The 27,851-nt window shown below is 39.0% G+C and overlaps 1 protein-coding gene across 1 annotated transcript; it reads left to right on the top strand.

Annotated features, from left to right (window-relative positions):
* The first annotated feature begins 7,646 nt into the window (after positions 1–7,646).
* On the top strand, positions 7,647–27,217 carry STK17B (serine/threonine kinase 17b). The gene is made up of 8 exons (XM_050900340.1): positions 7,647–7,704; positions 10,515–10,670; positions 14,470–14,682; positions 19,196–19,340; positions 19,584–19,710; positions 20,625–20,673; positions 22,062–22,241; positions 24,262–27,217. Exons 2-8 carry the CDS (start codon positions 10,549–10,551, stop codon positions 24,542–24,544), a joined length of 1,119 nt encoding a protein of 372 aa, XP_050756297.1. The 5' UTR covers positions 7,647–7,704; positions 10,515–10,548; the 3' UTR covers positions 24,545–27,217.
* The last annotated feature ends 634 nt before the right edge of the window (positions 27,218–27,851 follow it).

Raw genomic sequence — 27,851 nt, 5'->3', positions numbered from 1 at the left:
TCTCCTTTGCAACAAAAGCAGCTCCCTTCAGTCCAGAGAGTCGATAGGATCGCTGTTACTCTGACATCTAGATTGTGAGCGGTTTAAGAAAAATAGTCATAAAAGTGTTTTGGAAAACAGTTCATTAGGTATCCAAGGATAAAATGTCCTTTAATTTTGGTTTTGCAAAATTAATACTAAGGCAGGGGATTTTTCTTGCAATGTTTTCTATCGCCAGAATTTCTGACCCCACCATGGGCTGCTTCAGGCTGTTGGCTGGAAGGGTGAGTAGCTCTTGCAGTGAGGCAGGTGAGTGCTGATCCTGAAATCACGGCCACAGGTGATTTATTACCTTAGTGAGGACTGTGCCTTCTACAGATGGAAGCTTTGTCATACAGCCCTTGAACTGGTTTCTTCTAAAAGCTTGTTCATATCTGCATTGCCTGCTAATAGCAATACAAGCAGCTCCTGACATAGTCCACTGACTATTCAGCATCTCTCATTTTAAATGAGAATTACAATTTTTATAGTTAGAAATACTCATCTAGCAGTGTAAATCAGGTCAATAAAAGAAGATTTTGCTGAGACATCATATTTGATTGCCATACAGTCAGACATTGGAGCTGAGTAATTTTAAAATAGATTACTGTATGAATAAGCAAATAAATCTCTGAAGCCTCATAAATAATGCTAAGGAAGGAATGTAATTGTAGGTGCTGTAATGATAAGATATGGCAGTTCCACACAGCAGATAGAGCATACAAAATGCAATCATGGAGTAGTGCTAGAGTGAAGACAAGACTGAAAGAGTACAGACAGAAAAAGGACTACGCTTTGTGAACAGGGAGCAGGACGGTGAGCTGTGCTGACCACTGAGTATACAAAAGGGAATACTTTTTGCTTGAAAATTAGGCTATGATAATGTACCCAGGAAAAATGACTATTCATCCTGAAATACATTAGTGTTACTGCAACTGCAAGACATATTTTACCTAATTATTAGGTTTTGAAAATCTAAAGCACACAATCAGAAAACTTACTTCTTGGTTTTTCTTGTTTTATTGGTTTTGGGTTGTTTTTGTTTTTTTTTATTTGGACTGCTCTCAGGAAAATTAAGGCTTCTAAATAAAATAAGGGTGGTGTCTGGAAGTCCTCTTTACTCTTACTGTTTGTACAAATAATTATTGTGTTTATTATTAGCTGCATTTGGCAAGAGAAATAGCATCCGATAACAAGTTAAATCATCACTACTGAAGGTGACTTTCATTTTAAATGTGATGGGCCAAATCCCTAACATTTAGATGTGTGAAAATGTAGCTTTTTATTTTTTTTTAGATGGTTGGGGTTTGTGTTATGGTTGTGTAAGAACCATGAATTTCCACAAAGAGAGGGATTGATATGACGTTTCTAAAGCTTATTTAAGGTAATTAAAATATTCGCAATGATCTAGCTAGCTTTGGCCAAGCTGATGCGAGTCTTGACTCCATTCACACTCTATGACATCAGAAAAAATACTGTGTAAGAGGGTAGGAAGACTTCAGGATCTGGTTCTCTACCTAAAAGCTGACCTGGTTCTTTACCTAAAAGCCACGAGTATTGGATAAGTCAGTATAAGAGTCAAAAGAAGAATTCCTTGCAAGTTTTCTTCTTCAACATGGTAACTGAGGTGGTAGGAGTTTTATATAAACTTTAAGTCCTAAACAAGAAGACAGCTAGTACGTTGGACCATAATGGTTCAACAGTTCATATAGCAGGACATTTTTCTGCAATGAGTCTGCAACACTCAGGAGACTGCTGTTTATTATCGGCATTGCAGGGAGGAAGAAGAATTATAATATAAGTACATAAATCATCTTAGGAGGATGCTTTTTCTTTGTACTCTTTTTCCTTGGAATGACATAGCCTTGAGGGCATCCATGAATCCTGATCAGCAAGACTGCTTTTTGTGTAAGTGGCTGAACATTTGTACTTGTAAGGGCTGGTACAGTATGGAAGGGGAAAACTTTAGAGAAAAAGAAGGCAATGAGGGATGTGGTGTGGAATACTGGTACTCCCAAGTCAGTTGATATTCTTGCCCTTGCTAGGCTACAGTTTGGGTTATTCAGCATGTCTGAAAGTGCATATAGTTTTACAAGTTTTTGTAGTGGGGATGCAGGCATCCAGAATCTAACAGGTATATAGATGCATCTCCCTCATTTTTGACAATTACTTGATATAATTTTATACCAAGTTCTTTGTTTTTAAAGAATTTCAGGCACTGAGAATACAGAGTGCGTATTTATTTCTAAGCTTTAAGTAGAACACGTGGTGTATTTTTTAATCCTTTCCATACTTTTCAGTTAAGTGTTCACAAGACTGTATATCAAATACAATACCAAGTTTTTCTATCTTTCTACAGGCCAATTTAAGTTTCATCTGAATTTAGTATGTGTCTTTCACAAAACACTAAATGGGGAATATGTGCTTCAAGCATTAAGATGGTGTAAGTCCTTCTCTCCATTTACATTGCATTACATTTCACTTTTTTTTTTTCTTTGAGGCAGAGAAAGCACATTCAAAACGTGCTGAGTGTTAGAGGGGCACACAATGTGTTTTGTTGTGCCTGCCTTCAAGGAATGTACTATAATGTTTGACTGCTCACAGATTTACATAATAATCTACTCAGTTGAATACAGGACTGTTGTGTTGTATTTCCTGTTACTCAAAAACATTTTGGGAAAATGTTTTTCTGTGGATTTTTCCAGAAAAGATTTTTCTGTGTATAATTTTATTTTCATACTGATCTCTATTTTGTTTAAGACCATGTTTCATCATGAAATCACTTAATTAAAATAAATCTTCTTACAAAATCCACTTTGGAAATCAACTCTTTTATTGTGCCTCTGAATATATTGTAACATCATTTTTTAAATGAGTACCTCTTATCTCTAGATCATTCTATGTCCTTTGCAGCATTTTAAAACCTTTAGAGAAACCACAAGATACTCCTTCTTACGTCACCTTTTCTAAGTGACTTCTGGTGGCCTATGGAGTCTGGCATGTTACAAATCATAATTTTAGAAGGGGAGAAAGTAAGGATTCTGCAGCCATATGCAACATAATTTGAACAAGAACTACCTATGAAGCAAAAGCTATGACAAATTAAACGAACAAAGCACCAGATGCTACAGTCAACACGTTGGAGAGGCTCAGGCTTTGCGTAAGAGTCTCCGCTTTTGAATGGAGCATCAGAACTGGCAGTGACATACTTTACAACAGTGGCTGTACCACAGAAAAGCGCTGTATTTTCACAGGGAAATATCTTCAGGGAAAAATACATTTTTCTGTCTTTAATAAAAGTCAGTGGCCCCTGCCAAAGATTTGCTTCTACTTTTGTAACAGATACTACTAGTTCCAGTAGGAGATACTGGTCTTTATTCAGCACTTAAGCAAGGGTTCTCCCCACCGAGACACAGTCCAAGGAGACCTTTGCTCTAGAATGGTTAAATGGCAAGTCGCCACTTCTGTGTGTTACATAAACTCTTTGTAGAATCTAATACTGAAGTTATGTTTCTATTATTTAAATACTTCTTCGAGAAAGTAATTTTGTGTTATCTTGCCGCTACCAGAAATGCGATGCAAGCTAATCTAAATTATTGAAGGGGAGCTGCTGTGGGAAGAGAAGAGGCTTCAAGACTTAGCCCTTTCAGACTCTGTTCTCTGCCGTCGTTCTCGATGTTAGACTCATAAGACATTTTCACCCAGATGATGCATAACTGACGCCATGTATTGAGCAATTGCTCATTTTTCCCTCAGTATAAAGACTGGAGTTTGTATGAAGCTCGTGCTGGGTGACACTGAGGCAACTGTGGTAAGCAGTGACTGGCTGAAATACAGAGACTTTGCCCATTGCATTGAGGATTGCCTTTCGTTGCTTATTTCTTATGTGCGAAGGTGGTGGGATTCCTGCAGAGATTTTGGCATGGGCAAAAAAAAGTCAGATTTTTTTAAACGACCTGTATTAAATAAAAACAAAAATATGATAATTCTTTTTGGACGAGGGGGGTATCTGTATTCAATGATTAGGTCATGTCCAGAACTGACTATTGCAGATATGGCAGGAGGTGGCATGCTGATTCTGAGCGGCCTGTGGCAAAACATCATTCTGTGCTTTGAATATTTCATGTTTTAGGTTGGCATTTGGTATTAGAGAGGTTGCTTCAGCTAACAGTGCTCTCGCAGATGTTTGCGGCATGGGTAATCTCTATGGGGCGGCGGTTTGCGGGGGGCAGGGGCTGTGGTGTTCCTTATTTTATGCCCACAGAGTGAGAGAAACAACATTCAGTGTCAGTAAGTACAGGAGTATCTCCCCTAAGAGAGGCAGCTTTATGCTATGATCTGAGATGCACTGAATCAGCACATTTTTCAGCTAGCCTACTACTCTGTGTGGTGGTCTGGCGTGCCAACTCCATGCTCTTTCGCCAAGCAAACAGCTGTGGGTACTTCGCACAACAACGATCATCTACTTTGCAGGCAGATTTGCTCTTGCTTCTTGAAGGCTGCAGTAGTAGAGGCAACATGCAGGAGACATGGATCTTTCCCCATGACTTTTGAGCTGCAGGACACTGAGGATGCTCAGGTAAGGCTTTGTTTTGCGTGTGTTGTTGCATTGCTGAAGCATGTACTGCCCTGTGGAATGGCTATGCCACAAAGAGGCTTAACAGCTTGGTGGAGTTACTCTTTTGCCTCGTGTTTTTTGAGGCCTTTTTTGGTGCTACAGATCAGGGTCTTGCCTTGTCAATGTCTTGTCAAAGAAGTTACCGCAAACAAGTTGGAGAAGGCGGCTCAGACATTCTCAGCTTCCATCTGTGCAGCTCTTAATGCTGTGCACTTGTCCCCCACTCTAGTGACGCAGTTATCTGCTGAGAAGGGTAGGTTGCTGTCTATTCAGTCCAAACTACATCAACCCCGTGACAGGTCTGAGTTGAAATCAGCACCTCCTGAGGGACCTGAGCTTCTTCCGCAAGGTTAGCTTCCTAAAACACCTATGGCTCTGATCAACGTGAGGTGTACATCACAGCTTTGTCAAATGGATAATGCATCAAGGAGAAATAGTTCTTTTCATGAAAGCCTCTAAAGACTGTAAAAAAGCCAGCTTTGTAATGGATAAATAATTAAGGAAAGCAAGAGAAGTTACCAAGAATGGGAATTACGAAGCGAACACCTTCGGGATAATTAAAAAATAGCAATTAATGACCAGATGTATGCATTAGTAATAAGCATAGTTCATGATCCTGTACTGTTGCGACCTTCAGCCTACCATTGCCCCTTCTCCACCCTTTGTTTGTCATTCTCTGTGGTGGTGTATCTAAGTAAAATTCCAAAGTCCTCAGGGTGGAGTCCTGCCAATTATACCCTTCTCTAAGTGCCATACATGTTTCTATGGCATTATATAAACAGATAACCAAGACTACAATAACATGCATGTCGCAAAGCATTTTTAGTATTTACTTGGTTTTCAGAACTTGAAGGGAGAGTAGAGCAAATCCTGGCCTTGAAAAGGATCTGTAAAGACACACAAGCAGCTAAGGAGAGAAACATAAGCACTGTCATTTACTTCTTGGCACCACGTGCTATAATAACCTAAAACATCTTAATTGTAGTCATCATTTAATTTTACTCCTGTGGATCATTCGGTATGTTTGGAATGCTGCTTGCTTTTCATACTGCACAAAGAACACTGCTCAACAAACCCAATCTTTTCTACATGATGTATTTTGATTTGGCAGATGTATTTGAAATCATGTTATAATGAAGAAAGGGTACGGTCTGGAACTCTGCAGAGATGGTGGAACTCTGTGGGAGAGAGTAAAGATTTTGGACTTTTTTTGTCAAAAATATCCACAGCTCAAAAATGCTAAGAATCTAGATGGAAGGAAAAGCAAGCAGGAGTTACACTTGAAAAGCAGCTCTTGTTCTTAGTAGGTACATCTTATTGTGCCAGCTGCATGGTGTAACATATTCTGAAGTCTTCAAGTATACTTTCCGTTTTCTCAAACTGCGAATTTCATCTTCATATATACTACTTTAATCTTAATGTAGGCATTGCTGTGACAGCATGACTCACGTACTGTACTGGCCGTGCACATAGCAATTACCCATTTCACTGGCAGTGCCATAGCATAAACAAAATTAACCCAGTAACTCTAATGGTGCACTGCTGAAATTAAATTTATAACTCTTAAACTCTTATGCTACATTACTATTACTGCCTTTATGGCAAATCTATTATAAAACGGATGTTTGCAAATTTCTAGGGCGGCTGGTTGGATTGCTTCACAGAGGAAATCAATTTGACAAACAAATTGCAGCTATTTTAGAACCCCTTCTAATTTCAACTTATTTCTAAAGCATGCTTTAGGCTTTTTTATAGCCTCAAAAAGGGTCTTTGAAACCACAAGTTAAAGTCTTTTAACTCTTTTTTTTCCTCTGGGCTCCTCAAAACAAGAGGTTCCGAAGACCCAGTTGCCATTCACGCACGTGAAAGAGATTGTCAAACAGGCTCTGTGTGAGATGTGTACTTGTATAGAAGTAATAAAAAGCAGGTTTTGTTCCCGTTTGAACATGCATATGCAAATGTCAGTGAGAACTGGTATACCAGTTTCTGTTTTTAACTGGACCTTGCCAGTAACATGGTCGCCTGAGACTTTGCAGGCTGCGTCATAACATAAAAAGCGTAACTGTGTGCAGTCACTGCTGGTAAGCACACACAAGTTTTGTTATTGTGGTTGTGGGTTTCTTTGTCAGATCCCCAGCTACGCCAGACCAGAAAAGAAAGCAAACCCTGCAGACGTCGCCCATCTCCTCGCGGCCTCCCCGGCACCAGTGGCGCGCGTCGATGGTGGCGTGCAGCTGACCTCTGCGCCATCGCACCTAAGGCACTTTGCGCTACCCCAGTGCCCCAACCTTTCTCCTTTGTTCTAGCACTCCTGGATGCAGCATACACACCGATAAGCCTCATTACAGCGATTAAATACAGCCCTTTGACTAGGAGATACTATCGGCGCATCGTGCCCAAACCGGCGGCTCTCCGCCCCCTGCGCTGCCTGAGGCGGTGAAACAAAATGGCTCTCCCGCAGCTGCCCCGGACGCGGGCGGGACGTCAGCCGGCGGCGCACGGCCCCGCTTCGGTCCTCCACCGGCTTCCAAACAACCGGCCGGCCCTGCCCAGCACCCCGGGGGTGGGGGGGAGGGAGGCGGCGGGTCCGCCTCAGCGGGGCCGGGCAAGGCCGCGTCTCCCGGCACCGCAGGAGGAGGAGGAAGAGCAGGAGCGCGTCCCGGCCGCGTCGGCGGCGGCCCCTCGGCTCACACGAAGGAGCTGGGCGAGGCGGCGACCCGGGCAGGCGGCACCTGCCGCTCCCGGCCGCCTCAGCCGCCGCCGGCAGGGGCCCCGCGCTGCCCCCGCCCCACCCCGGCTGCCTTCGAGGGGCGAGGGCAGCCGGGCGGGGGCGCTCCCCGCTCGGAGGGCGTTCCACCAATCGTCGGGCAGACGGCTCGCCCCGCTGGGCTCGGATTGGCTCTCTGCGGCCGAAGTGGGCGGGCCGGGCGCGCGCAGCCGGGTCAGCCACATCTGCCGGGCTGCGCTTTTCAAACGCCGACGGTGCGGGCGCGGCGGTTGGCGGGTGCGCGGGCCGTTGCGGCGACCGTTGGCCCGTGAGGGACTTCTTGGGCATCCGGTAGAGAGAGGTGAGTGTGCTGAGCGGGGGTTGCAGCTCCCGGCCTCAGCTGCCGGGGGTGAGGGCGGGTCCGGTGGGGCGCTAGGTGGGCGGTGGGAGCGTCGTACTGCCTTCCCCCACCCGGCGCCGGATCTCGCCGGTGCGCGTCTCCCCGCCCCGGGGAGCGCTAGCGGCAGCACCCCGAGGCGCGGGGGTGCCTGTGCGGGAGAGTTGAGGCGTACCGCGGACACCCTGGGCCGGGTCCTGCCCTGACGCCGGCGGCCCGTCCCGACCGGGTTTCAGCGCACTCGTGAGCGGGCAGCTCCCGCGGAGCTCTCTTTGCGGTAGCACAGGGAGCAGGGCAGGGCGGAGGCGAAGGGAGTGAGTCGTATCCTTCAGCCCTCTCCGCACGGGGGCTCGGTCACGGGGAGAAGGCTGGCCCGGGTGTGTAACGAGGGGACGAGAGTGCGGGATGCGGATCCGCCGGTGCCCCTTCTTCTTCGCTTAGAAACGGGAGCCTGGGCTGACCGTGCGTACTTTTCTTCGCATCGCTGTCGCTCGTGTGCATCTAATGTTGCCTTAGCGTTGGTTGCGGAGTGGGGCAGGTTATCGCCGAAAGGCTAAAGCGCGGCTGAGGTGAGGAGGTGTGCGGGGACAGCCGTCTCCTGGGGCTGGCGGTGAGCGGAGGGGGACGCTGCCGGCCGCGCAGGTCGCCGCGGGGCTCGCCGCTCCGCCGGCCCCGGCAGGGCGCTGGGTGCCTGCCACCCGTCGCCACCGAGGGAGGTGCGGGCCCTGCAGTGTCGCGTAGCGTCCTGGTGCTGCTCGTCCGTGGTTCTTCTCTGCTGAACGTCTTCCTGGCCCGGAGCAGGGACTCGACTTTTTTGGAAATAGTTAAATGAAGTGACTTTTTGTCCAGTTAAAGATAGTTTAGTGGGAAGTTTTCTCTTTAATGGGAAGCTTGCAAATTTCTGAGAGATCCGTACTTCTAATGTCTGTTACTCAGGGCTTTTGGTATCACAACACAGGTATCACTTTTAATTTTGGAAATAGTTAATGTATTAGAACTTGTGCCTTTTTTCATAGCCAATTGGATCTCGTTCTCCTGAATAGATTGTATACCTGTTTGTGCATTTCTGCCTGCTGTGAATATATGTTTTTTTCTATTATCGATGATACCAAGCTAAAAAGAGATGTGGTGTCTTACCAGAGAAACAAAGTTAATTCAACATAAGACTAAAGTTCGCCTTAATAATTACTCTTTAAGAATAATGATACAAAATGAAAGCTTGCATAATAAATTTGATAATAGTAAGCTCTTATTCAATTAGGTCAATTGTCTAATATAAATAGATCTTTTTGTGTTGAAGTACTGTGGTAACAAGATAACTTTAACTGTTAAACTGTATTTAGCGAGTACAGCTCTAAGGAGAGTCATGTAAAATTTCAGGCATCTGAATCAGTCTCTTAAATGATAAGCTGTCATATAATTAGGGAAAAAGGAATACATGTTTGTTAGAAACAAGGTGAATCAAAGACTTGTATGTTAGATTGTCTTGTGACCCCTTGATAATTTTTTTTAAGAAACTATTTCATGCTTATCAAATGCTACTTTGAAGATATTCTTAAACTGTGCAGTATTTTTTTTTTCCTGCTAAAGCATGAATCATGATTTAAATCCGAAATAGTTCCAATATGAATATCCATGTTCCAAGAACTGGTAATTTGCACAATGTTTGATGGGTACTGGGTTATATTTGAATCATAACTAGTTTGCATGCTCCCCCAGAAATTTCTGATAGTACACTTCTGTCATTTGAAAACTGAAAGTGTATTTTTGTAAGTTTGTTAACTGTATCTGAACTGTAATTTGCCTTGTGATATTTTGTTTCTTCACTAATAAAGGTAAACCTACTCTTTAACTTAAAATAAAGAATCAATTAAGACTTCTGTTATCCTTCAGTAACCTTTTTCTACCTTGCTTTTGCATTTTGCCTGAAGAGATGCTTCAGGCTTATAAATGTGAATGCCAAAACCCAGTATTTTTACTGTTTGGGTTTTGTTGGGTTTTTTTTTTTTTTTTTTTGAACAGTAGTAGAAATAATGTGGGTGGGTGTATCTTCATAGTGTGCTGCTCTACTGGTTTATTAAGGTAATTTAATCAGGATTACTACATCATTTGGTTCTAAATGATCTGAACTTGCAAAGAGGATGTTGTCCATTCATGCTGCTTTCTGACAATTAATCTAGCGTTAAAATGAAACTTAGATGAGCTATGAGTGAGTTTAATAAGAAATGTGAATCTTCCCACTGGAAAAACCTTTTTTTTTTTTTTTTTTTTTCCTGTGGTTAGCTATTCCTGCTGTGTTGCAGACAACAAATAGGAAGGAGTTTTGGTTAGGTTCCCCAGGGATACCAGTTAAAATTGTGAACTTAAGCGAATTGCTGGAACTTACCCAGAATCCAAAGAAGAGTTAAAGCTTATTTGCAGAAAGCTTAAAAAAAAAATTAATCAAATTAAATCATTAAGTAGTTATTAGCATTTTTACTAGAACTGGAGCTTATCCTTAATATCTTATGGATATGCTCCAGTGGAAAAAACCTCCACTTATCTCAAATGTTAAAATTATTAAATTAAAGTCTTTCAATTAATTTTCTTAGCATGTCTTGATTAGTATTCCCTTCAGGTTTTATTTTTACAATGATTAAATGTGTTGTTTTCAGGTCACTACTGAACAAACTTAAGGCTATTCTAGTCTCATAGACCTCAATTCTAGTATTTGTATACTTTCCTGTGCCGTAATTACGGAATTTCCAAAACTCTTAATTGTTTTGCTTTAACAGGTGACTGGTAGAAGAGAGAAACCTGTTCCTGACTATGTCGAGGAGAAAGTTGGAGAATAAAAGCCTTTCTGGCTTGTTAGCCACATCTCTGCAGACACAAATCAAGACAGACAATTTCCACAATTTTTATATGCTTGAATCGAAAGAGCTAGGGAGGTAAGATTATTCCTATTTATTTTATTTTAGTAAGAGGAATTTCTTCTGGAAGAGAATTCTTTGGGCAATGATAGACCTTTTCTGGCAAACTTTTATGGTAGTAGATGGGGAATGAAGTATGCCTTTCTCCTTCCCCACCCCCTTCTTTGCAGTATCCAACAGGTTCTCTAGGGACCAGGAAAAGGTACAGTGAGACATAGATTGCCAGCCTTTTCCATGTCAGAGAGATTTAGCCTGTTTTCATAGGCATGTAGATCTGGGATTATGTTCCTTTTCTTCCATTTCCCCTGTCTAGTCACATATCACATTCCAGGTACATAAACTAAAGAAGAGATGACATAGGGTAATACTGCAAGACAAAGAATGGGGATTTTGAATTGGTTGTTCTGGTTGTTTGGTTGAGTTTTTTGAAATCCGGAAAACAAAGACCTTTTTCTCTCGCCCTCCCACCCTCAAGCAGTTAGTCTAAGTTTCTAACAACCTGCTGTTTCAGAGTAGTTTTGCAGCCTGCTTCCCTTGCTCATGTTTGCAACAGTAAAATAGGAAATAAAACAAAAGAAAAAAAACCTGCTTGGTATTTATGATACTGTTTCAGACATCTGAGTTAATGCTTTTTTGAAATCACTGGTTTAACTCATACCTTGAAAATATTCAGTGAATTGGGTGTAAAGCCATGCAAACATAATGCTATGGTCATGTTTGCAAGCTCCTTGAACAGAAGTGGCATGGGTCAGTCTCACAGTTGTTGTGCCTTGCTGTGCTACATAGCAATCCTTTGTACCTGCAACTTGTTTTGTCAGCAGAGATGCTCTTCTACATGTGATTTTTGTAAGCTCTTTAGCCTTCGTTGTTCTCTTGAGGTCTTTTTTTTTTTTTTTTTTTCCTAGCATGTGCTTTATCTGGTACACTTTTATAAAAGTGCACCTTGCAGCCTGTAACTTTTCTCTTTTCTTACCCCTTTGTCAGCTCTACTTTTGAATTCTAGGCTCTACAGAAGCAGTTTGTATGCACCATCCTCTAGAACTCCAGTATTCTTAAAACACTAGATTTCCAGATTATACATACCTGTGAGATGTCTAAAGCAAACAAAAGTATAGATTTTTTGTGGATTCCAAAACAGAGTCTTTAATATTTTCTGTACATGCAAAACCAGGCATAACAAAATAAGTGCCAAAATGCAAAGAAACAGAAGCAGAGTAGTATGTTTTCCAAACACACTTTTGACTTTTCCTGGCCTGAAAGTGTGTGTATGGGTTTGTTGTTTTTTTTTTTTTAATGTTTTAAGTGTTTACAACACTTTAAGTGATGTAAAATCCACCTTTCTTTGTTGCTTCTCTAAAAGATTTAATGTGCTTTTCACTTGCAATTTTCTTCTTCCTCTTCAGGTTACTTAGTAAATGGTTCTTTTGTTGTTCTCTGCTTAAGCTTCCCAAGTCCCATTTCTTCCTCCCACACCCTTATCTTTTAGGTCCTTTGGTATTTAAGACACTGACTCACAAAGCAGGCAGGTTCTGTTTAGTGGGTTAAGTAGTTTTGTCCCCAGTGTGTGGATGGCTTGGCTTCTTTTGAAGTAGTTGAATTTCTGTGGTTTATAACTTGGGATATGAAAACAACTTGAAATCAGTTTTTATCTCGTAAAACTGGGCTGTAAAGTGTGATGGTTAAGCAGTTGCTTTACAGGCAACAAGGAGTGGGAACCACTTTGCTTGCTTCAGTGCAGCACTTCACATCTGACTTCTTTTGCATTTCTGGGGAAATTCCACTGCTCTAAAACAATTTTTTGTCTTAATAATTTTAATAATTGGCACTCTACAAATACGGTATAAACAAATGGAAATTCTTACATCATCAATCTGGAGATACCGCTGACCCTTCAAAGCTGTTACACCCGCAGCAACTAGAAGGAAGATGTGCAAAATCTGTCAGGGAAGATCTTGCTGTTCTCATGAAACTCAACCAGTTTCCCTTTTTTAGAGAAACTTTTGTGCTTGACAGGGTGATGTGATGTTAAAATGAGAATGTAAGCTGTGGGGGAGTATCTTAAACTTTGGTATATTACAAAATTTAGCTCAAGAACTTAAAATGCTCTGCAATAATAAGCTGGTTTAACAATTGGGAAAGGACTTGGCCATTTCAGGCTTACAAATAGTTGCTAAAATGAAGAGTGTGCATGTATCAGACTGTAAATAACTTTCACCTCTTAAATTAATTTTTCTTTTGAGTTTTGTACTCTTACCTTTCTAAATTTAGTGCTTTAAAAAAAGGACAAAGAAATGCAACTAACTGTTGAAATAAATGATGACGGAAAAGCTGTTTTGTTGAATTTATTTCTAACTAAGTGATAGCAGTATGATTACAGGTCAACTTCACATGTTTAATAATTCAGTCAGATTTGTACAAACTGTATTTAACATGATTATTTGCAAATGGAAATCTGATTTTTCATGAGATGCTCATATCTTTTTTGATTAAATACTAAAGTCTAGATGTTTTTCAAAAAAGCCTCAGATATGCCTTTTCTTTTTTTTGAGGTGTTTCTTTTAGGCATTGAGTTTTTTGCACCAGAAGAAAGGCAAAGCCTGCAGGGCAACATAGTCTTTTCTACTAAAGAAGCTAATTGAGTTAAAAAAGCGCAGCTCAGATAGCTTGTACTGAGCTTCTTCATTAAGTTTGTTCTTAGTATGCTATGGTAACAAACAACATGCATGGAAAGGCGTTGTTTTTTCGAAGACATAAGTGTAGATCTCGTTCTTTGTACACAGTTTTATAACTATTTTTAGAACTTTACACAATTTATTTTAGCCCTTCAAGTTGTTTTTTTTCTTAAATAATGTTTCTTGTATCATTTGAAAACACTTTGCAAGTATGCAACTAGGCATTTCTGGGAATGCAAAACTTGTGATTATAAAACTTTGGTTTTTTCAGGAGTTTATAACTTGGCTTAAAAACCTGCTTTTTTTCCCTTAATTTTTTAAAAGGTCAGCTTGGCGTTTTAACTACAGTGTGTGGTTTTCTTTTAAAAACATCTCTTTGCGAAAATACATTTTTGTTTCCATACCTAAACAGTTGGCTAGCAAGTGAAGGAGCACGCTTTGTCTAAGTGTAATTGAGAAAGAGAATGCTAAGTAGTGGGTGTTTTTCTGTGAAGATGTTTTTAAACATTTTGCAGATACCTGAGGTTTTTTTAGCAGTACTACATGAGTTGTGGAGGGAAATTCTCTTTATGACTCTCAAATTTTCTGCCCTGAAGACCTTCCCCTCCCACCCCAGCATACAAATATGCTTTATTCTCTGTGTTCATTCTCTACATTTCACAGGATTTTGCTTTGTTTATTACTGTATCCTGTAGGTGCTATAATGTGGTTGAGTTTTTTTAATGTAATATTGCCAACCTGAACAAAGCCCTGAGCAGCCTGGTAGGATCTCATAGCTGGCCCTGCTTTAAATAGGAGGTTTTGCTAGAGACCTCCAGATGTGCCTTCCAACCCAAGTTATTCTATGATTCTGTGCTCCTACAGTGAGAATGTCCATGTAACCTGATACACTGATTTAATGCTTAGCTACTCTGTATAAAGGGAATTGTACTGGGTCTTGCCAAAGCTTCATCTAGCTTAGTATCCTTCCTCCTACAGAGGCTGAAAGTCAGTGTTCAGGGAATAGTGTAAGAACAGGCAAAACATGGCATTCCCCTGGTAATTTTTTTTTAGTTTCTAATTATTTGCCTTGCCTTTTTATTTCTAATGGCAATTTACGTACTTTTTATGTCTTGGGTCTTAATATTTTCCCTCTTATTTTGTAGAGGAAGATGTGCTGTGGTTAGAAAATGTATAGCTAAATCCACAGGCCAAGAGTATGCAGCTAAATTTTTAAAGAAAAGAAGAAGAGGTCAAGACTGCAAAGCAGAGATTCTTCATGAAATTGCCGTACTTGAATTAATGAAATCTAATCCTCGCATAGTTAATCTCCATGAAGTCTATGAAACAGCAAATGAAATCATCTTAGTGTTGGAATAGTAAGTATGCCTTCATCAGATGTTCCGCATTTGTAGTTACAAATCTGTCAATATACTCATTTTTGGCATGAGTTGCCTGAATGCCCAGAATAATTACAACAGTACACTATATATATTATGCTAATATTTCATTATGATATACTTTATAAGCTCTTAGGGACTTTTTTGGTATGATTTATTTTCATGTAAATACAAGAGTTGAATCAATTGATGTTAATTTGAATCTTTGGCTTTGTATGTGTTTTGTTACACCCACAGCTAATGAGTTATGTCAAACAATATGGAATAAGGCATTAAAAAAAATACACCAAAACTTGTAGTAGTTCTGTACTCAAAATTTTAAAAAATGGACTGAAAGCTTTTTTTTTTTTACAAAAAGCTATCAAAAAATAAAAAGAGATTCTTCTTTCTTCTCACTGCATAACTCAGTTTCGTAGACAATGTCACTCAATTTCAAACTGAATTATTTTTTGTGCCTTTAAATACTATCTCAGGAGGGTAATTTTGATTAAAACTTGCATGTTTAATTTGAGCAGATTATTTCTTCTGCTAGTTGGATTTTTGTAAAAAAAACTCTGATCAATTTTCAGGTCAGGCTAACCTAATATAAAACCTGAATACAAACTCTAGGGTGTAATTTTTTTTTTATTTTGTTTTTTTTCTTTAAAGACTCTTTCATGCAAGCTGACTGGAGAGAATGTTCTTGAATCCCATAGTGCATAGTGCTTTGATGCATCTTAAATCATACCCCACCCCCCCCCAAAAAAAGTAGCCACTGATACCAAGTACACAGATTTCAGAGAAGCTGAGCACGTCCATGTTCTGTGAACTTCAGTCACCGCTCGATGCTTTTTGGTGACTGAAAACTTGCAATTCCTTTGTGCATTCTGAGCTTCTAAATTTAGTGGTTTTGTTGTTTTAAAACTGTTGGCTTTTGGAGCTGTTTCCTCCAAAATTCCCATATCTTTTTAGATGTCCCTGTGGCTTCTCATTAGCTCTGAAAACAAGTCTACTTTGGTTATTTAATTTGAATTATCTGTCATATTTACTGTATGTATAAATTTTTGTTTGGAATGTAAGGAACGAAAATGCAGTTTGTGAAATTAATTCAGAAAGTCTGTCTCTGGGATTTAAGTTTCATGTACAAAGTATCTGAAAAGCTGTTAATGGTGGTCTGCACACACCATGATGAATTCCTTCAAATTTTCCACAATGTAGCTAGATAATCTTTAAAAAAGCTTTTTTTCCTGGAACTAGATGATCCCTAACATATTATTTGTTGTTCTGAGAAGGCTAATAAATAATGTAGAAGTAAAGACAAAGTCCAGATGACAAGTTTTGAACTTCTTATCAAGAACAAGTGCAAGTTCACATAAAAGCCATGCTGATTTTCCTGCTTCTGCTTCAGCTCAGCTAACTCTGTCTTGCTTATTAAAGCTCTGTAATGAAACAACTTCCTTATACTACATTGGTGTTAATGGTCTACTTTGTAGTAGAGTTCCGAAGTCTTGCAGTAAGTTTTCCTAGTTTGATAGGGATAAACAGAGGGCTGATTGCGCTTTTAAGTTCTGTCCTTCTGTAGCAGAATACACAGATTTTTTTTGTTGGTTTCTCATTATCAGAACTCTGAAGCAGTACTTTAAAAGAATGGCAAGAAATTAGTCTCTTGCTCATGAAATAGTTTATAAGCATTTCCCGTTTAGCTGTATTTTTCCTCCTACGTATGGTCCTCACTGTTGTTGGATTATATTGGTGGGGTTCTTTGGAAGATGTAGTAATAAGAATCAGTTTGTGTAAGCGCACATTTTCTAAATAAAGGAGAGAAATGGATGCTAGTTCTCCATAAGGCCATCTTTGTAGAGGGAATTACTAAAGACGTGAATACTTCTTCAAAAGCCCCACAACAGAGGTTGTTACTCTTCTAATCTGAGGGTCAAAGGTAATTGGAGGAATCTCTCTTCAGAGAGAAACCTGGCAGCTGTACTAACTCATTTTACAGCTGTACCAGGCAGCTGTACTAATTTTCAAATCTATCTACTTTATTCATTGAAGAACTAAGAAAGGCCCTACAGAGTCAAATCAATGGTCCGTCTAATCTGCTGCCGTTTCCAGCAATGGCTGTAGGGAGATCCTATTTAGGAAGAGCTAAGGAGCGTATGAGCCTGTCCACTTTTTGCTGTCCATTCTCTTTGCACTGTCCCAGCAGCCAGAGGTATTGTACTGAGGATACCTCTCTGCCTGTTCCTTTTAGTATCTGTTTATGGACCTGTAGTCTGTGAATCTGTTTTGTCATTTTTTGAACCTGGTGATACTGTCTACTTTGGTGGTAATAATTTCCAGATGTTCATTACCTACTGTGTGAAGAAATACTTTCTTTTATCTGTTTTAAACTAATCGGCTAGTTTCATCAGGTGCCTCCTAGTTCTCATATTGTGGGATTTGGTGAATAACAGTTCTTTGTTCATCTCTAAACCAGCTTTAGTGTTTTTGTAAGCCTCATTGATAGACTCCAGCACAATCTTCTATCCAAACTGAAGAGTTGGTGTGTCTCTGGTTTCTTCTTGTAAAGCAACTGTCCATTCTCTTACGTGCCCTTCTCTGTATCTTCACTAATCTTACATGCTTCTTGAAGATACAGAAACCAGAACTACATGCTAAGGTTTTATAGTGAGCATCATTTTGCTGCTTTTTGTTCCCGGTAGCCCTCCTGATGATAGCTGTGTATGTTGACTTTTGTTTTGGCTGCTCTGCACATTGGTCCAATTATTTCAAAGAACTGTCAATCCAAATTTCCTCAGCTGTACCTGCCAGTTCAAAGTTTGGCATTGTGTAGGATTCTATTAGGTTGTTTTTCTGAAGATATCTTACGTTTATGTATACTACAGGTCATCTGGTGCTCTTTTACTCGCTTTCTCAGTTGGTGCTGAACTTCTTTGTTAACGTCTTCCTTGAACTGGGGAGCCAAAACCAGGATGCTGCATTCCCGCTGTGGTCTAGCGTGCTGGGTAGAGTCACTTGCCTCAGTCTACTGGCTGTGCTCCTGTTTTTACAGCCCAAGGTGCTGCTGACCTTCTTTGCTGTGTTCAGCTCGCTGTCTGTGAGGACTCCCAAATCCTTTTCAGCAGAGCTGTTCAGGTGTTTACCCATCTGGGTGTCCACCCATCCAGACTAATGTAGTAACTTGGATACAGGAATACTGTGGGAGACAGTGTTGAAAACCTTGTTAAAGTTGAAGTAAATGACATCCACTGCTCTTCCCCTCATCTACCTTTTGTCATAAAGGCAACTAGGGGAGGCATTACTGACACCTCACATAGCTCCAGCAGGTTAGTGACTGTGTTTATCCATGTTGTCCATTATCTAACTTTTTTTATAGACTGTGTCATTTTGTTAATGAAGTAGTTCAGGCTTACTGATCTGTAGTTTTGAGGTAGCCCTTTATCCTTGAGAGGGAAACTTCAGGCAGTTAGAGCAGGCTGAATAACGATTTCAAACCCAGCACGAAAGGAGACAGCTGACACTGTGGCAAAGTGTAGAGGTATAACTAATAAACCACATGCAACACGGTTATTTCCGTACTTCCTTTATGCTGTACTAATAGTAGGGTTTTCTGTAAGTAAAACCAGCCTTTTTCTGAGGAAGATATATTTGAGATGCTGTGTGAAAACATGAAGCATGTCAATCTCATCTTTGTTGTCAGTATGGAAATGGTCGATTTCAAAGTGACAGAGCTGAGTCCTTGTATTTCTGAATATTTTGTGTCTACTAGAGTTCTGGAAGATGCTGCTCACTAACTGACTAGGCAACTGTATATTTAATCATCATCAGCATGCTAGATTTTCTTCCTGGTACCTCTCTGACTTTTAGTCTACCATCAGAATGGCAGGACCTAGGGTGGCAAGTATGCAGTTTCCTCCCACTCCAGAAATATTCTTCAGCAGCTCTAGCTGTTCATTGCATTGTAGTTCTTACATTTACACCACAGCCACATCATGTAAAAAAAGATTATTTTTACTCCCAAATTCAGAGAATAGGAATACTGCTGGGCTTTCTTGCTTTGAATTATTTATGGAACTGGTCTAATGGAAGAAATTTTAGATTTGACTTGAAGAGAAAGGCTTCTTTTCGGGAATGATGATAGAACTCATCTTCCTGAAGGCATCTTCACACTCATTTACAGGAAAGCATGGTTGAGGGTACCAAAGCATTATAAGGTTGTCAGCCACAAAGTTCTTTTTCACTGTCTCAGCTGCTGTTGCTGGCTATGAGGAAAGAAAAAGCAGCATCAGATTTTTTTTTTTTCTTTTCTAAGTACTTATATGATGTGACTTGGCATAAGTGTGTGTTTAAAAAAAAAAAAAAAGAAAGAAAAAAATAGTAATAATAACCATATTCCCAGCTTCTCAGAGAATATGAATATATATTATATAAATAGGTACTATATATAAAATTTTTCCTCACTTAAGCTTGAAAATTCAAACTTAATATGTAAGTGTTCTTGAATGTGTTTCAGTGCTGCTGGAGGAGAAATATTTGACTTGTGTGTCCCAGATCTGGATGACAGAATTGGTGAAAGGGATATTGTAAGACTTATAAGACAGATACTTGAAGGTCTTTGCTGCTTGCATGAAAACAATATTGTTCATCTTGATTTAAAGGTGAGGCTGCAGCAGACTTTTTATCTTAGTACTTTATCTTCAATTTAATATTATGATAATCAAAGTAGTTTGTTAAATACATAACAAAGATGAGGAGAAGGAGTGTATTAGAGATTAAATAATTTTTAAAAATAAAATTTAGCAATAAGTATTGCATAATAGAAACTGAAATGTCATTTAGTACATTGGGGGTTTTTGCAGCTTGTATTTTATTAATTGAGAATTAAATCTTTTCTATTCTAGCCTCAAAATATTTTGCTAAGCAGCGTCAATCCTCTTGGTGATGTAAAAATTGTAGATTTTGGTATGTCTCGGAAGCTTGAGAATTCTACTGAACTGCGGCAGATCATGGGAACAACAGAATATCTAGGTATGGAAGAGTTGCTTCACAATTTCTGGTGTGTGGTTTTGAGAAAACAGAAACAGTTCATGTAATGTGCTTATCAACTTACCAGTCGTTACTGGAGAAGGAACAACTGGACAGGGCAATGTGTTTTGAGCTGTTGGGGTTTTTTTTTTGAGTAGTCAACAAATATTTGCACCAAAAAAATCCCCAACGATATCAATAAGTGCACCTCTAACTTCGTGCTATTGTATTTGCTGTGATGCAGACTGTTAAATCAACAAGAAATTTTGGCTGTTAAATTTTTGATTAGAGTTGAAATACAACATTAGCATGCACAAAGAAATGTTTTTTGAATTAGGAATGCCGTTTAGTGTGATGATTTAATGAGATTAAAATATTCCTTGGAAAGGGAAAGATTGCTGTTAACACTTGGCCCTCTCTGAGGGGCAGGTTTCCTTAATGATTTGCCTACACTCAGTTTTAAGAGCACTTCCATCTGTAGTGAATAACTTGCTATCTAGCATATGCTAACAGCCACTGATCCTAAAATTGGCTTGGTCATCTGACATTGCAGTGTTAACATGGTGAAGACTTTATGCATTCCCCTTAAAAAGCTATATACTTGAAAACCTCTTAGAAGAATCTTTTACGTGCATGCATCTGATGAGAAAATATCTTGGCACTTGGATAGAATAGACTTTTAGGCCATATAGTGCCATTTTAGTGTGAACCAATTAAGCATTGGTGTGTCTAATCAAACGGAAATAACTTTTTTCCACTCTTGTGGCTTGAAAAGAATAAACTTGATTATTGAAACTGCATGTTTAGTCTCATAATAATGGTTGGCAAAAAACTACCAGAAATGTAGCGTATGATTCAAGGCCACTTGAATAATACATCTATTAAAGTGTTTTTCTTCTTCCTATCTCTTTCTCTAGCTCCAGAAATCTTAAACTACGATCCTATTACCACAGCTACAGATATGTGGTAGGTTGTATATGTTAATTCATTTTATGAGGTAGGCATGACCACTTAACAGTCTAGGGGCCAGATCCAGACTCTGATGCAGTTTTATCTGGCATCCAAGAATACCCTTCTGTTGGTGGGCTGACCAAAAGAGGGAAAGTTGGGAGGGGAAGGAGCCCTCAGGATACAACTTGGGGCTTACAGGAATTCCTGTATATGGGTCTGTTGCACACCTAGTAGGGAATGCAGGTGGCTTCTGAGGATGCAAAGTTATGGGTATTTGTTCTAAGGGAACAATAACAGTGATTGGATAGCATACTTTTAGTTACTCTTGGATGATGTGCTTTAGGTATTAACTACTTTTGGACACTCCTCCCTCCCCACTTTCGTATCATTAAATAATTTTATTATACAAATGATAAGCATTTTAACTTTCTACTTCCTATCTTTAGAGCAATATCTGCAGAATGAGTCATAAAAAATGAGACAAGTATCTTAAACTAATCCACACCTTCATTAAGTATACCTTTGTAGCCTATTAATTTCATGAGTTATGTTAGTGTAAAGGCTAGGTTTGAGATGTTTCCTTAAAAACATAAAATACTCATATGCTCTTCTTGAGCATCTAAATAATTAAAATTCAGTTTTAAAAGTTGCTATGATCTAACTACTCCTTTGACATTCTCATAATAGTAATTAAATCTGTTCATGAATGTTTTTTAACCACTTATTTGCCTGCTTTTGTGGGAAGACGTAAGCTATTGGCGCTCTACTCAGAATGACAAACACAGCAGCTGCATGTTCCCACACTGTAAATGAGTACTAAGGTTTGATCTATCGCATCACAAAACCATTTTTATTATGCATCAAGAAACCATCTAAGATTTATAATAAATCACATGATGTGTGGTACTCATGTTCATGTTCTTAGGGAAAAACATCTCAGCAAGAGGATATTGTAACACAACTGGGATGTCAGTTGTACAGAAAGGTTGACTAAGTCTCAGTCTTTGATACTTCATCCAGAGTTGTAGTGAAAGATGAGGGTTTATTTACATGCAAATTAGAAAGTCTGTCTTTTTGTAGTTCTATCATCCAGAATTGCCATATGTCCAAGAATGGGCTGTGTAAAAGTGATATATTTTCCTTTTCCTAATAATCTCAATGGGAAGAAAAGAGTATATTGAAAGTAAGCAATTTTCAAAATCCCTTCATTGAGATACGTACATAGCTTTCCTTGTGTGTGCATGTGCATACATGCTTGAATCACATAAAACTGAGATGTCACATGATGTTTCTAATTCTGTGAGTGTGGCATACATCAGGAAGTTTGATCTGGAGCACAATAAATATGGGGGGTATATTGTTCAGGTATCCTAGTAGGATTATACATTGTGTTCTTATTTCAGGAACATAGGTGTAATTTCGTACATGCTGCTGACACAAGAATCTCCATTTGTGGGAGCTGATAATCAAGAAACTTACCTTAATATATCTCAAGTTAACGTGGATTATTCAGAAGAAACATTTTCATCAGTTTCACAGCCTGCCAAAGACTTCATTCAAAAACTTCTCATAAAAAATCCAGAGTAAGTAACAAACTCCTCTGGGCAAGAACCTTATCTTTTATGTTTGTGGAGCACCTAGAAAAAGTGAATGTTAATTTGGGAGCTTAATACCACCGATATGATCAGTCAGACATTTCACAATGCATTGGTATTATCAGCTGGATACTTAAAAGTGTAGGTTTATGCTTTTCCATAATGTATGAAAAGGATCTTTGGTTCACTGTCTGGCTGTTATTGTAGTCAAGCTTGTGCTTTGAGTTTTGTATTTTGAGTCATTTAGAGGACAGATTATTAACAAATCTGATGAAATATATTCTAGAAAGGTCACATTCTTGTCTATAATTTAACCTTTTATTGCACAATTTGGAGAGACAAAATGCAATCTTTTTGATCCAGTGCTTTCTTGTTTCCTGACTTATCTTTACTGTATCTTTCTACTTTAATACATTTTATATAAAAACTTGGCAGTCTTCTGACTGAACATATATTCTTCAGAAATATATAGTGTTTTGCCATGTTCAGTCTTTTAAAAAAATGTTCTCAATCAAAAGGACAAACTTCTTTTTGTTTGTAAGATACACTTCCAAAATTTTGCATTCTTTGGGAGTTCAGACTCTAATCAAGGCCTTCCAAAGTAGCTGAACTTTGAAAAGATAGCCTTTGAGAGTGGGAGAGTTATAGACATTAACACTTGCTGTATAGCATTAAATCTAGGTATTTTTTTTAACTGTTGCACCAGCAAATGCAGTAAAAAACCAAAACACCACCACCACTCTAAAAGGTATATATAGGGGAATAATATTTAGTAAAGTCAGTCATGTTGTACTAGGCATGGTCAGGTATTATCAATTATAGTGCTAGGTATTGTCATTTGTGGTGAGACAGTAGTCCCTGTCTTCTTCAGAGAACCTGCAGCAAGCAGGAGTGACCCTGTTGTTTGGTTGAGAAAGGTTCTTTGATTCGAGCAGACAATGGGAGATGATATCCATGAAGTGCCTACTTTGACAAAATAAGGACTCCATGTAAACTCATGTCTGAACAGTCCTTTCTATTTTAGCATCGCACATAGAGGGTTTGTCGATATCTGGAATAATTCACAAAAACCATAGTATCATGAGGGAAGCAATTACGAAGAGCCTGCTTTGATAAATGTTATTGTGGACCTGTGGGATGTTTGACATTCTGTCACAGTTACTACTCCACTTGCTTTCTTGCTTCTAGGCATCTCAGAGTCTTCATTATATCCTCAATAACCTTTTTCCCCCCCCCCGTTCCAATTCTTGATGACTATACCTTCTTGAATCTTAACAGGAAAAATCTGTCCTCAGATAGTCAACTCTGTAAAGTTTCAGTTCTTGGACCAAAAAATATTCATGTGTTCTGGTAAAGGACAAGTAGTGGGCTCGTGCATTTCCAGCAAGTTCTGTGGAACTTAACAAGGCAGAACATGATGAAAACTGTAGTAGCACTATACTAGGTTATCCAGAGGAACAATTTTGTAAGTCTGTGGTTTGTTTGGTAGTAACTACATTTTGGAAGGGTTTACATCAGATGAACTGCAAGAGTAAAACACTGCAAAATGTCAGATACAGTTGATGACATCATATTATTTGGCCCTCCTTGAAAACCTGATGACTGAATATTCATTAGCCTCCCTATTTACAATGGTACGTATAAAACACAGGACTTTAAAAGCATAAGCAGGTGCACATAAATATATACAATGTTGAAAACATTCCAAGGGACTATGAATACTGGCTGAAAAATACCTGTTCCTTTTTCTGATGAAAAGCTTACCAGTTCTGACATTCAGCAGTAGGGGAAACTGTCAACTAAAATTTAGATGCATGTTGGCAATACTTAACTATGGTAGGATCTAATGTGTTTTGTAGCAGCTGTGGTAGTGGTGGAAAAACAGCAATATTAACTCTTTAGTGTCAATTCTGTTTAAGATTTCTTACCATGTGTCAGAGCTATTTTAATTACATTTTTGGTATTTCTGAAATTAACTGAAGCAACTTTACCCTTTTCCATTTCAAAGGGAAAGACCCACAGCAGAGGCCTGTCTTTCTCATTTGTGGTTGCAGCAAGGGGAGTTCATACTCTTGTGTAGCCCTGAAGAAACTTGTTGCTCTTCTCTGATGCCAGGACACACAACAAAATGCTCAGAAGAGCGGAATGTAAAATCCAGTTGTAATGGTACCTGTAGCAACAAGGAAGACAAAGAAAACATTCCAGAGGACAGCAGTACAGTCTCCAAACGTTTCCGTTTTGATGATTCATTGCAGTATCCCCAAGACTTCATGACAGACTTCGTATGTTAATGTGTAATATAGACTTTTAAAATTAATTTAGCATAATCTATTCCAGTGGCGAATACAAGATTATGGCTTGCCAATTCGTGCAGCATTGGCATACTGGAAATGCACTTTGATTCTTTTATGCTGGTGCTTCCTTTTCTATCCATTGCTGGCAATGGATTTAAGTCCTGAGAAATTGGGATTGTTGCACCAACAAAATGAATTATTTTTTTTAAGAAGATATATAATCAAATATTTTTGCACTTTTGAAGTTTTAGTCCAAAAATGATGCCAGAGTGAACAAACTAAAACCTGAAAATGAGTTTGTTTAAACTCAGGCTTTGCCAAACAGTGGTTGAATACATGCACGCTTTTATGACTAGCCTTAATAAGAAATCGGGCTAAGCAGGGAAACTGAATCTAGCTGTCTTACTGGGCTTATTTGTGACCATTCTCATCGCTTTAAATCGAAGCTAAAGTTGGTATGTTTTGGGAATATGATACATCTGTTGGGGCCATTTGGAAAACTGCCTTCTCTCTAGGATCATTAGTAGTTAAGGAAATGTTTCTGCCTTAGATCTGGTCCACTTAGAGATTATAATGCATACTCTGTGTGTTTTTCCTGTGTTGGATCTCTGCAATGCTTGAATAGAAAACGGGTAGATTGTCAGTCCTTGTGCTAGTGGTCCTTTGCTTCTTATCAGTAAGTTATAGTTGAAGAGGAGGAGGGTCGCATGCTGATGTGAATATTTGATAAACTTGTTAGTTTGCTTTCATAAAACCTCTGAAATAGTATCGTCTGCCTGTATTGACCTATTCCTCATCTTAAACCCCCCCCCCAAAAAAACCAAAACAAAAAGCCTCTTTAGAGTTAAAAGTAGTAACTGAATAAACTGAAAATAACCTTTTTTTGCCAGTGAAGCTGCAATTAAAAGCTTTTCATTATGTCCCTCGTAACGTAGAAGTGCAGTGCATCTTTCTGTCAATTTTTGTTAGCCAGAATAACTTAGCTTCATGCCCGCTCTGAGAAATGGACTGCAGTGTGTTAGTATTTAAAAACAAACTACCTAATAATTGTTGTAAGCCTTTAAATTTGGTTTGTTTAGTGGGTTTGTTATTTTTTTAAGTTATCCCTTCCACTTCCTGTTTCTAGGCTCTGAGGAAATAATGCCTATGTCAAGTTTTGACTTAGAGCAAATACCAATCATGCCTTAACAGCCTGAAACTAATACTGACAAGATAAAATCCTAATCATAACACTGAGGCTGGAAGTCTTTTTGTGTAGGGAATGTATTAAAACTCTTAGAAATATTTTGAAAGTAAATGGCACTTTAAAATACTTTTGGGATTTTCCACTCCTCAGAGCTTAGACCTAATCATCTTTGATTTGGATTTAGTTTGTTTTGTATAATAATATATCACAGTCTGATAATATTTTTCAAGTGTGCCTGTGGACTTGTCGATAGTTAGGCAGATTGAGGTTTTGGAACAACATATGATTGAGAGGTGAACATAATGAGTGGTAAAAGGTTGTATTTTATCTTTCTTCACACAAGGAAGGAACAGGTTTTTTTACAAATAGATTCCAATATAAGGTATCACCATAATGCATGGGGGAATTCAGGACTGTTGTCTTTATTTTCACTTGTCGACATGAGTGTCACCCAAAAGTTGACTGAGGTGTAACGCATGTAAGACTATCTTTCAGCTTATGTTTCTCAGAAGAAGTAAAAGTTTTCCAAGACTTAATCTCATGTGAAATGAAGTAACAGATATATTCAGCACATATGAAGCTCAGGTGCCTAGGTATAAATGAACCACACTGAGTCTCCTCTATGTATTAATTCTCATGTAACTTTTTTCAGTGATACTGATAATATATATAATTATAAAATTACTTTGCTGAAGGCAGTTGTTGGATTGTGTTCAGGTACCTTATACCCTTACTTTTCAAAGTCCTTGGCTTTTCCCAGTTGGAGTCTTACCTAACCTTTTGTTTTTTTCCACCAGTATGGAGTCCAATTTGAACTGGGTAAATTAAAAATACAAACTATTTTATACATACTCAGAAGTTAAAGTTCACTTAAGATAAAGAAGAAAATGTCAAAAAGCTGTAACATTTAAAGGTAGAAAAGAATGTTTATAAAATTGTTACACTTTAAAATTCTGCAGAAATATTACTGAACTGAAATTACAACTGGGAAGCCTGTGAAAGTCTTCGTACATTAGTATTCTGTTTTTAACATCTGGAAAATAAAGCTGAAAGCATATGCCAGCACTTTATGACAAAGTTGTTATTCCTTAAGATTTTTATCATAGTATCTGATGTTTACATTTCTTACTACTTTTGGAGCTAACTTATCTTTAAATTTAAATAAATGAAAATTGGTCTTATCCAAGGAACTTAAGTTTTGAAGACTTTATTTGTACTTTATGTAAACTTAAAATATACCTTGAATCAGATTTTGTTTGGATCAGTGCGTTTGATTTATTTAAATATTATTGTGCATGCATAACTTCAGTTGAATGTAAATACATACATTGTAGACAATTGTTAGCCCGTCTTGCTTCCTGCCATATTAGTGGGAATTACCTAGTGTAAATGAATGATGAGTAACATTTTAAGATGACTGAAGTCATATTTCTATGCAGTTCATGACCTTTTTATATTAAAAAAAAAAATAAACTTTGCCTTTTTTCAAAACTTCTGTGTTTTCATTTCTTCACAGAATCAGAGAATGGTTGAGGTTGGAAGGGACCTCTGGAAATCATGTTGTCCAACCCCCTGCTCAGGCAGGGCCACCTAGACCTTGTTGGCCAGGACCATGTCCAGATGGCTTTTGAGTATCTCCAAGGAAGGAGGCTCCACCTCTCTGGACAACCTGTTCTAGTGCTCAGTCATCCTCACAGTAAAAAGCTATTTCCTTATGTTCAGACAGAACTGCCTGTGTTTCAGTTTGTGCCCATTCCCTCTTGTCCTGTCACTGGGCACCACTGACAAAAGCCTGGCTCCATTTTCTTTGCACCCTCCCTTCAGATATTTATATATGTTGATAAGATCTCCCCGAGCCTTCTCTAGGCTAAACAGTCCCAGCTACCTCAGCCTTTCCTCATAGGAGAGATGCTCCAGTCCCTTAATCATCTTTGTGGCCCTTTGTTGGACTCTCGGGTATGTCTGTGTGTCTCATGTACTGAGGCAGCGCAGAACTGGACACAGTACTCTTGTGCTTAGTAGAAGGGAAGGATCACCTCCATCAACCTGCTGGTGATACTTTGCCTAACGCAATCCATGGTACCATTAGCCTTCTTTGTGGCAAGGGCACACTGCTGG

This window comes from Gymnogyps californianus, chromosome 7, assembly GCF_018139145.2.
Source record: "Gymnogyps californianus isolate 813 chromosome 7, ASM1813914v2, whole genome shotgun sequence".
NCBI lineage: Eukaryota > Metazoa > Chordata > Aves > Accipitriformes > Cathartidae > Gymnogyps > Gymnogyps californianus.
The sequence above is the reverse complement of the archived record's forward strand: the minus strand, read 5'-3'. Positions and strand labels throughout refer to the sequence as shown.

What these genes read in the sequence shown, in the direction of transcription:
- STK17B (XM_050900340.1), top strand. Translation starts at nt 10,549, where the DNA reads ATGTCGAGGAGAAAGTTGGAGAATAAAAGCCTTTCTGGCTTGTTAGCC. An exon ending in ATCATCTTAGTGTTGGAATA is followed by an intron (nt 14,683 to 19,195) that starts GTAAGTATGCCT and finishes AATGTGTTTCAG; the next exon opens with TGCTGCTGGAGGAGAAATAT. An exon ending in TTGTTCATCTTGATTTAAAG is followed by an intron (nt 19,341 to 19,583) that starts GTGAGGCTGCAG and finishes TTTCTATTCTAG; the next exon opens with CCTCAAAATATTTTGCTAAG.